A 10,493-nucleotide genomic window follows, 5' to 3' on the forward strand; every position below is an offset into this window, starting at 1 on the left:
CAACTGTTGGTAAACTGTTGGGAAAGACCACAGGTGGACATGATGGCGTCCCGCCTAAACAAAAAACTAGATATTGCGCCAGGTCAAGGGACCCTCAGGCGATAGCTGTGGACGCTCTAGTGACACCGTGGGTGTACCAGTAGGTTTATGTATTCCCTCTTCTGCCTCTCATACCAAAGGTACTGAGAATAATAAGAAGATGTGGAGTAAGAACGATACCCGTGGTTCCGGATGGGACAAGAAGAGCTTGGTACCAAGAACTTCAAGAAATGATATCAGAGGACCCATGGCCTCTACCGCTCAGACAGGATCTGCTACAGCAGGGGCCCTGTCTGTTCCAAGACTTACCGCGGCTGCGTTTGACGGCATGGCGGTTGAATTCCGGATCCTAAAGGAAAAGGGCATTCCGGAGGAAGTCATTCCTACGCTGATAAAAGCCAGATAAGAAGTAACCGCAAACCATTATCACCGTATTTGGCGAAAATATGTTGCGTGGTGTGAGGTCAGGAAGGCCCCAACAGAGGAATTTCAGCTGGGTCGTTTTCTGCACTTCCTACAGTCAGGAGTGACTATGGGCCTAAACTTGGGTTCCATTAAGGTCCAGATTTCGGCTCTGTCGATTTTCTTCCAGAAAGAACTGGCTTCACTGCCTGGAGTTCAGACATTTGTAAAGGGAGTGCTACATATTCAGCCCCCTTTTGTGCCTCCTGTGGCACCTTGGGATCTCAACGTGGTGTTGGGTTTCCTAAAATCACATTGGTTTGAGCCACTTAAAACTGTGGATTTGAAATATCTCACGTGGAAAGTGGTCATGTTATTGGCCTTGGCTTCGGCCAGGCGTGTGTCAGAATTGGCGGCTTTGTCATGTAAAAGCCCTTATCTGATTTTCCATATGGATAGGGCAGAATTGAGGACTCGTCCCCAGTTTCTCCCTAAGGTGGTATCAGCTTTTCACTTGAACCAGCCTATTGTAGTGCCTGCGGCTACTAGGGACTTGGAAGATTCCAAGTTACTGGACGTAGTCAGGGCCTTAAAAATGTATATTTCCAGGACGGCTGGAGTCAGGAAAATTGACTCGCTTTTTATCCTGTAGGCACCCAACAAAATAGGTGCTCCTGCTTCTAAGCAGACTATTGCTCGCTGAATTTGTAGCACATTTCAGCTGGAGCATTCAGCGGCTGGATTGCCGCATCCTAAATCAGTAAAAGCCCATTCCACGAGGAAAGTGGGCTCATCTTGGGCGGCTGCCCGAGGGGTCTCGGCTTTACAACTTTGCCGAGCTGCAACTTGGTCAGGGGCAAACACGTTTGCAAAATTCTACAAATTTGATACCCTGGCTGAGGAGGACCTTGAGTTCTCTCATTCGGTGCTGCAGAGTCATCCGCACTCTCCCGCCCGTTTGGGAGCTTTGGTATAATCCCCATGGTCCTTACAGAGTTCCCAGCATCCACTAGGACGTCAGAGAAAATAAGATTTTACTCACCGGTAAATCTATTTCTCGTAGTCCGTAGTGGATGCTGGGAGCCCGTCCCAAGTTCGGATTGTCTGCAATACTTGTATGTAGTTATTGCCTAACTAAGGGTTATTGTTGAGCCATCTGTTGAGAGGCTCAGTTATATTTCATACTGTTAACTGGGTATAGTATCACAAGTTATACGGTGTGATTGGTGTGGCTTGTATGAGTCTTACCCGGGATTCAAAATCCTTCCTTATTGTGTCAGCTCTTCCGGGCACAGTATCCTAACTGAGGCTTGGAGGAGGGTCATAGTGGGAGGAGCCAGTGCACACCAGGTAGTCTAAAAGCTTTCTTTTAGTTGTGCCCAGTCTCCTGCGGAGCCGCTATCCCCCATGGTCCTTACAGAGTTCCCAGCATCCACTACGGACTACGAGAAATAGATTTACCGGTGAGTAAAATCTTATTTTTTCTCTGTGATTTAATCACCATATCTCTCCTTTATCTCTGCTAGTGCTGACTACACTGCGCAGGGGTTTGGGTTTAGAGGTATAGTGCTGCTGATAATTGTACTGTGTTACCTTATACTGCAAGTTATATCGTGTCTGCTTCTGAGGGTAACTGTTCTGGGGCGGAACACACTGCTGGTGTTGCTGAAGCCACAGACAAATAGGAGAATATAGCACCTATGGGCTCTAGTTCTGGGGGCTCCTTGCCCCCCAGTGGGACTGTGACAGCGGAGGCACATACTGACCCACTTGGGCCGCTTTTTCCACACTTGCATAAGCTAGTTCATAAACTAACACCCCCCTATGGGATCCCCAATGCCGATACAACCGTATGTGGTCCCTGCAGCTAACCCGCCGTGGGCGGACGATTTATCTGCTCAATTAAAGAAGTTGAACCAGTCCTTGACTACTAAAAAGTCTGACCAACGCTCGCCTAAGTCCAAGAGGTCCTCTAAGCGAGCGCTTGTCTCCTCACAATCCACTGCCGTCACTGACACCTCGTCTGATGAAGACGGCACATATACTGACCCCACAGGTTCTGACTCAGATATGGCTGATGGGGAGAGTAGTTCACATGTGGATGTTCCTGATCTTTTGGAGACTATTAAGTTAATTCTGCAGATTTCGGATGATCCCGAGCCATCCGTCCCTCCTAAGAAACCAGATAGGTTCAAGCGTCAGAAGGTGGTTAAACAAGTTTTACCTCACTCTAATCACTTAGTGGATATACGTCAGGAACTCTGGGAAAACCCGGGTACGAAGTTTGTGCCTCAAAAGAAGATGCTGGCTCGCTATCCCCTCGCGCCAGAGCTGTCTAAGAATTGGGAAACGCCTCCTCCAGTGGACTCGCATGTGGCTAGGATGGTGGTTTCCTCACCTCTACCTGTCACTACCATCACGACTCTAAAAGAGCCTACGGATTAACGTGTGGAGGGTTGTCTGAAAGCGATTTACACCCTCATGGGTGCTGCACAAAGGCCCACTATTGCAGCTACACGGGCTGCAGAGGCTATTGAAGCATGGGCCTTGGAGTTAGAAGCTGAAATTTCCTCTGACCATGCTAGACAATGCTTGTCATATATTGTCACAGCTTCTCGATATATTAAAGAGGCGGCTTCTGATGCCGGTATCCTAGCAGCCAAGGCCTCTACTACGTCAGTCCTGGCTCGCCGGATATTGTTGCTGAGATCCTGGTCTGTGGATCTGGACTCTAGAAAAACCCTGGAGGTAATCCCTTTCAAGGGAGATATTCTGTTTAGGGAGGACCTAAATAAGATAGTGGCTGACTTGCCTACTGCCAAAACTGTCTGCCTAATACTGCTCCTTCTGTGTCGAAGGCTAAAGGTACGTCCTTTCGCCCCTTTTGTCCTTCAAGTAAAGCAAAAGGTCGGGCGTACCATAAGCAGGCCCGCACTTCCAAACCTGGTAAGCCGAAGCCCAAAAGAGCCTGGGCTACCCGTCAGCCAGCTGCCAAGGCCGATAATCCTGCCGCATGACGGGGCGAGCCTCCCCTTGGGGGATCCCAGGGTGGGGGGCCGGCTTCTAGGGTATACCCAGGAATGGTTGAAGACCACTTCAGATGCCTGGGTATGGGAAGTTGTCACTCAAGGTTACGCCATAGCCTTCAAAAACCGACCCCCTCATCGATTTTGCCAGACAGACGTCCCTTTGGACCAGACAAAGGCAAAAACTCTTCACTCTGTGGTACAGACCCTCCTGGATTCAGGAGTCGTAGTACAAGTGCCTCTTGCTCAGAGGGGCCGGGGGTACTATTCTCCGCTGTTTCTAGTCCCGAAACCGACTGGGTCCTCCCGGCCCATTCTCAACCTCAAGGCATTGAACAGGTTTGTGAAGATTTCCAAGTTCCATATGGAAACTCTTCGCTCTATAGTCCTGGCCTTGGAACCTGGGGACTACATGGTCTCCCTGGACATACAGGATGCTTACCTGCATATTCCTATAGCAGCGTCACATCAACAATACCTGAGGTTTGCTATTGGCAACATCCATTACCAGTTTCAGGCATTGGCCCTCATTCCGAGTTGTTCGCTCGTTGCCGATTTTCGCTCTATTGCGATTAGTCGCTTACTGCGCATGCGCAAGGTTCGCAGAGCGCATGCGGTTAGTTATTTTACACAAAAGTTAGGTATTTAACTCACGGCATAACGAGGATTTTTCATCGTTCTGGTGATTGTACTGTGACAGGAAGTGGGTTTTTCTGGGCGGAAACTGGCCGTTTTCTGGGAGAGTGCGAAAAAACGCTGGCGTTTCTGGGAAAAACGCGGGAGTGTCTGAAGAAACGGGGGAGTGTCTGGGCGAACGCTGGGTGTGTTTGTGACGTCAAACCAGGAACGAAACTGACTGAACTGATCGCAATGGCTGAGTAAGTCTCGAGCTACTCAAACTGCTAAGAAATTTCTATTCGCAGTTCTTCGAATCTTTCGCTCGCAATTCTGCTATGCTAAGATACACTCCCAGAGGTCGGCGGCTTAGCGTGTGCAATGCTTTTAAAAGCAGCTAGCGAGCGAACACCTCGGAATGAGGGCCATTACCTTTTGGTTTAACAACGGCTCCGCGAGTCTTCACCAAAGTGATGACGGTGGTACTCCGCCGTCAAGGGGTCAGGATACTGCCATATCTGGACGACTTGTTAATCCTGGCAAATTCCCCAGAACTTCTCCTGCGTCATCTGGATATGACGGTCCGGTTTTTACAAGCCCACGGGTGGCTCATCAACTGGAAGAAATCCTCCCTGGTCCCTGCTCAGAGCATGGTGCACCTGGGAGCGCTGTTGGACACTCACAACCAGAGGTTGTTCTTGTCTCAGGAGAAGGTCCTGAAGCTTCAGGACAGAATTTGTTGCTTCCTTTCTCGTCCGCAAGTGTCGATACATTCGGCAATGCAGGTGCTGGGCCTCATGGTATCAGCATTCGACATGGTGGAGTATGCTCAATTCCACTCTCGCCCCCTCCAGAGGCTGATTCTAGCCAAGTGGGATGGCCTGCCTCACCGGATCAGATCTCAAATGATCTTATTGACTCCGGAGGTCCGTCTGTTGCTGCTTTGGTGGATTCGGGACCAACAATTGTGCAGGGGTCGTCCCTTCTGGATATCCAACTGGGTCCTGTTGACGACAGATGCCAGTCTAAGAGGTTGGAGCGCGGTGCTGGAGCAGCACTCCCTTCATGGGTCGGTGGACCAAGGAGGAATCTCTCCTCTCGATCAACATTCTGGAATTGCGGGGCGGTCTTCAATGCGTTGAACTTGGCCCAGCATTTAATTCAGAACCGTCCTGTTCAAGTACAGTCGGACAATGCCACCACAGTGGCTTACATAAATCATAAAGGCGGTACTCGAAGCCGTTTGGCAATGAAGGAAGTCTCACAGATTCTACTTTGGGCGGAACGCCGTCTACCGGCGATATCGGCAATATTCATTCCGGGAGTCCTGAATTGGGAAGCGGACTTTCTCAGTCGTCAGGACGTACATGCCGGCGAGTGGGGCCTCCATCCAGAAGTGTTTCAACTCCTAGTGGAAAAGTGGGGTCTTCCAGATGTAGATCTGATGGCGTCTCGACACAATCACAAGGTTCCGGTCTTCGGAGCAAGGACAAGGGATCCTCAAGCAGCATTCATGGATGCGCTGGCGGTGCCATGGAGGTCTTGGCTGCCGTACGTGTTCCCTACGGTGTCACTCCTGCCCAGGGTAATTCAGAAGTTCAAGCAAGATAGAGGAAATCTGCTTCTCATAGCTCCGGCGTGGCCCAGACGGTACTGGTTCTCAGACCTGCAAGGCCTATCGTCGGACCATCCACTCCTACTTCCACAACGCCCAGACCTCCTCGTTCAGGGCCCCTGTGTCTACCAGGACCTAGCCCGGCTATCTTTGACGGCGTGGCTCTTGAAGCTTCCGTCTTGAGGGCTAAGGGTCTTTCTGAAGAGGTCATTAAAACTATGTTGCGGGCCCGGAAACCGGCTTCTGCTCGGATTTACCATAGGGTCTGGCATTCCTACTTTGTTTGGTGCGCATCTAACAATTATGACGCTTTCAAGGTTAGTACAGCCAAACTTTTGGCTTTTCTGCAGCAGAGAAAAATTGCGACTTTACCTGATGTTCATACTTTCACTCAGGGTGTGTTGCGTATCTAACCTCCCTATGTCCCGCCTGTGGCTCCTTGGGACTTGTCGGTGGTTTTGGAGGTGTTGCCCGGAGCCTCCTTTTGAACCCCTTGGTTCAGCTGATCTTAAGTGGCTTTCCCTTAAGGTGGTGTTCTTGCTGGCTATTGCCTCTGCTAGAAGAGTGTCGGATCTGGGTGCCTTGTCTTGTAGTTCCCCATATCTGATTTTTCACCGTGACCGGGCGATTCTTAGGACTCGTCCCGGATATTTACCTAAGGTGGTTTCTTTGTTCCACCTTAATCAAGAGATTGTGGTTCCGGCCTTTGTCTCTCCTGATCTGTCTCCCAAAGAGCGGTCTTTGGATGTGGTACGGGCTCTCCGTATCTATGTGAAGAGAACTGCTTCTATTCGAAATCTGATTCTCTCTTTGTTTTGTTTGGATTTCACAAACGTGGCTGGCCTGCTCACAAGCAGACCCTGGCCAGATGGATTAAAATGGTGATTGCACATGCTTATGTGAGGGCTGGTCTGTCAGCTCCTGCTCACATTACGGCCCATTCTACTCGGTCTGTTGGACCTTCTTGGGCGGCCCAGCGTGGTGTGACCCTTGATCAATTGTGCAAGGCGGCTACGTGGTCCTCAGGGAACACGTTCATAAGGTTCTATGCCTTCGATACTGCCGCTTCCCAGGATGCTTCCTTTGGACGCCGGGTTCTTGTGCCTGCTACAGTGCGTCCCCTCCCATAAGGAACTGCTTTAGGACATCCCCATTGTCCAATCCTTGTGGAGCTCAGTGTACCCCGCAGCAGAAAACGAGTTTTATGGTAAGAACTTACCTTTGTTAACACTCTTTCTGTGAGGTACACTGGGCTCCACAAGGCGCCCACCCTGACGCACTTAGCTTCTTTGGGTTGGTATGGCATTAGGCGCTGACACTTCTCCTGTCGTGAGAGTGTGGTGTATGTGGCTACTAACCGTTGTCGTCTTTTTTCCTGCTACTGCATTGGGCTGGTTAACTAAAAACTGAGCTCCTGTTCTGGGAGGCGGGGTGATATAGGAGGCGGCGCTGTGCATTCTGGGAACAGTCAAAGCTTTGAGCCTATTGGTGCCTCGGATCAAGATCCTATTCTACACCCCATTTTCCAATCCTTGTGGAGCCCAGTATACCTCGCAGAAAGAGTTTTAACAAAGGTAAATTTTTACCAAACTCGTCTTTCACAATGTCATTATGGGGTATTGTGTGTAGAATTTTGAGGGAAAAAATTAATTTATTCCATTTTGGAATAAGGCTGTAACATAACAAAATGTAAAAAAAAGTGATGCACTCTGTTTAGAATAGTTTCTTATGAATAAAGTTATAATAATATGAGGATTAGGTTCACATTTTATTCACTGCAGTTACATATGTGAAGCATGTATGAATTTCAATTTGTGCGTGTACTAAACTTCTAATTTATTTTCTTTAACAATTGTAGAATGAGGATGTGCGGCCTCACATCAGAGACAGATTTCGCTTGCACGACTGTTTACCACCAGATTAGAAGGGACAGCCGTCACCTGCAGGACCCCCTGACTAATGGGGACAGCTTTCAAATGCCTGCAGGGAGCAAAGCTGCACAACCACAGGACTGAAGCATACATGTACACAAGCATTTGCCATAACTGCTAAAGGCATTTCTTTACTTCGCTGTCTGAAAAAAAATATATATATGGAAAAAAAGGAACGGTTTCACCGCAACATGTTGTGTCTGGTGTGGTGGCACATCATTAGGCAGCTTGGCCTCCTCCCGAGAGAAACTCTGCTGCCTATGAGCTGCAGGTGACTTACTGTCTGAGTAGCCTGTCCGTGTCGGCAGTAACGGCTAGTGAGAGTTTTTCTCAAGTTTCGGATTTAAACCTCCTACACGTTGATCCTTATTGGTGTAGAGTATACATTATCCATTCCTTGTATTTCAGTCGCTTCAATCTGTTCTAGTAGCCAAATTTTACTTTTATTTTGTATGATATATTTGGCTGGTCCTTTCTACTGCTTGCATACTGTGTTTTCTGTTTTAGTTTTACTTTTTTTTTTTTTTTTTTTTAGAATTCTTAAAGTTCAATCCATGTAAACTCCATTTAGAAATACACATATATCTTTTATATCTTATCGGTAATAATCCACTCTAGTAATTTTCTTTTTCTTTTTTTTCCCTTCAAAAGACATAAAGCTATTACAAGGCAGTAATGAGCATGGGAATATGGAGGCATGTATATAAAGTGTGGTTCCTGCGTGTAGTACTGTACAGAGGGGTGGAATATATATGTCAATTATGATTTCATTCTTCCCTTTCTGCCTTTCAGTACATGCAAAACCACACACACGAACATATATATATATTTACGTGCGCACATGTACACAAACAGCCTCCCTTTCCCTTACCTATCCATCCACAGCTCTGGTACTGATGCAGCTAATTTGAATGGTGGGTATTTTTGTATGAGGTGCTCTTCTGTTCCTGCAGGGAGGGAGATAGTGCAGGAGGAGTGCGTGCAGGGTCGCTTGCTCATTCTGGTGAGTGTACTATGTAAATGTTTCAGCAGTGCACTCACTGCATTTAAACAGAGGAGATGGCACTTTTTTTTTTTTTGTCCCCCCTTTTCTAAAGAGGTTTGTATTTTGTAAGCTTGTTCAGAGAGTACAGTATTGGAAATTAAAGCTCTACAGAGGAGGCTGTTCATCCTTTTGTTTCTATGTATATTACCTGTTTAACTGTATGCCATTTATTGTATAAATTTACACACGGATTCATTTTCAAGTCACTCCTTAAAGTAAGGAGTGTTTTTTTTAGTAAGTTTTTAGGAAAACATTTAATTTTTGTATTTTTTGATTTTAAAGAAAAAGCATGAGTTCTGTCATATTTTCAGTGTATTAATGAAGATTTTAACCTTTTCTCCGGGTGGCTGTTTTGTTTCTCTCCATACTATCTGTGTGTGTTCTTGGTGCAATGTTATTCAAACCGTTGGCACAGCTGGCTTCCGACCAACAAGCGAGCATTCTGTTCTGTGAGAAGGTTCCTTTTGCCAGTGTGGACAATGTAAAGGATTTAGTGCCGCACAACCTATTCCGTTCATTTATTTTATTGAGCGACCCAATAAAATAAATGTACGACAGCTGTGTGCTTTATGGGTGGAGTTCAGGTGGGACTCTTCATTATCGCACACATATTGGTGACTGCTGACAGTGGAAATGGTGCTGTATTTATGTTTTGTGAAAGGCAATGGTATGATTGAGGACAGATTTTACATTTTTGTTTTCAGTTTATTCTTAATGCACACTTTTGTAAATGAACACAAGGTAATACACAACAGTTGTGCTTGGCCACCGTCAAACTGTTTGGTTTATGGAAATAAAGTGTATAAAATGTGCCATTTTTTTTTTTTTTAATATATAAATCTGCGCGCTCCTCTCTGCCCTGTACGTTGTGTTATGTGAGGTAGTATACATTGTATATGACAGCAGCTAGTAGTGTCTCCTTTTATGAAAGACAGGGTTAGGTGTTACAACAGAGGATCAATTATACTGGATATCCTTCATTTAATTATAGTGTTACTGTTACTATATAATGCTAGACCTCTGAAATCCAATCATAGTCACAATGTGAAGGCTTATTGCTCCTCATATACTGAATTACCTGCTGATCAGGCCAATAACTGCACAGTGTATTGCCACAAGTGTCCCCGGCTGCATAGTTTCTTGTTCGTCCACTAGGGTGCACATCCTGAGAAACATGAGGGTTGCCAAATGTTCCATGGGCTGGCAACGTTCATGCAGTGGATCTTAGGATGCAGGCAGCAGATCGCAGAACCCCCCGGCAGTGGGTATCTTTTACAGAAGAGGCCTCCTGCGACTTGTGCAGATTTTGTATGATGCAGCGGTGAAGCCATTTGCGTCCAGCTCTGAATCGGCCCCTGAGCACGGAGCACATTTCAAAATACATACAAGTTATAAGACTCTTTTCGGACAGATTGATTTTGCAAGTTGTAAACTACTAAGGGTTCCTCTATAGCAGGTGGATTCTTAACCTATGTGAGAGCGTTGAAGCCTATGGACCCTTTTTAAGAATTTTTTTTAAATGCATTTCTTAAAATACATAGTATTACAAGGAAAATTAAATTGAAACATTTGTGGTAGTGAGCTATGTGCATCTCTTATTAAATAAGGCAATACATTTATAAGCATGTTAAAGTTCTATTTTATGTGTAAAGACGTCAGTGTGAAGATAGTTGCTCAGTTGAAATAACATTACAGTGTGGGGTCATCACTGACAGGGAATATGAATGTCATTTTGGACCCTCAAAGCAATTTGTTACGAATGTTGAAAAAAAGTTGTCGCTTATAGGATACAAGATTCCATACCTAGATTTACAAGGCAA

At 46.5% G+C, this 10,493-nt stretch overlaps 1 protein-coding gene across 2 annotated transcripts in view; it reads left to right on the top strand.

Annotated features, from left to right (window-relative positions):
* The window catches only part of CTDSPL2 (CTD small phosphatase like 2), a 116,901-nt gene extending 107,416 nt beyond the window's left edge, over positions 1–9,485 (top strand). For both annotated transcript variants that reach the window (XM_063925486.1, XM_063925487.1), the window contains exon 13: positions 7,556–9,485. In XM_063925486.1, the coding sequence (XP_063781556.1) occupies positions 7,556–7,621 (66 nt within the window). In that variant the 3' untranslated portion in view covers positions 7,622–9,485. The remainder of the gene's footprint in view (positions 1–7,555) is intronic.
* The last annotated feature ends 1,008 nt before the right edge of the window (positions 9,486–10,493 follow it).

Source organism: Pseudophryne corroboree, chromosome 6, assembly GCF_028390025.1.
Source record: "Pseudophryne corroboree isolate aPseCor3 chromosome 6, aPseCor3.hap2, whole genome shotgun sequence".
Classification (NCBI taxonomy): Eukaryota; Metazoa; Chordata; class Amphibia; order Anura; family Myobatrachidae; genus Pseudophryne; species Pseudophryne corroboree.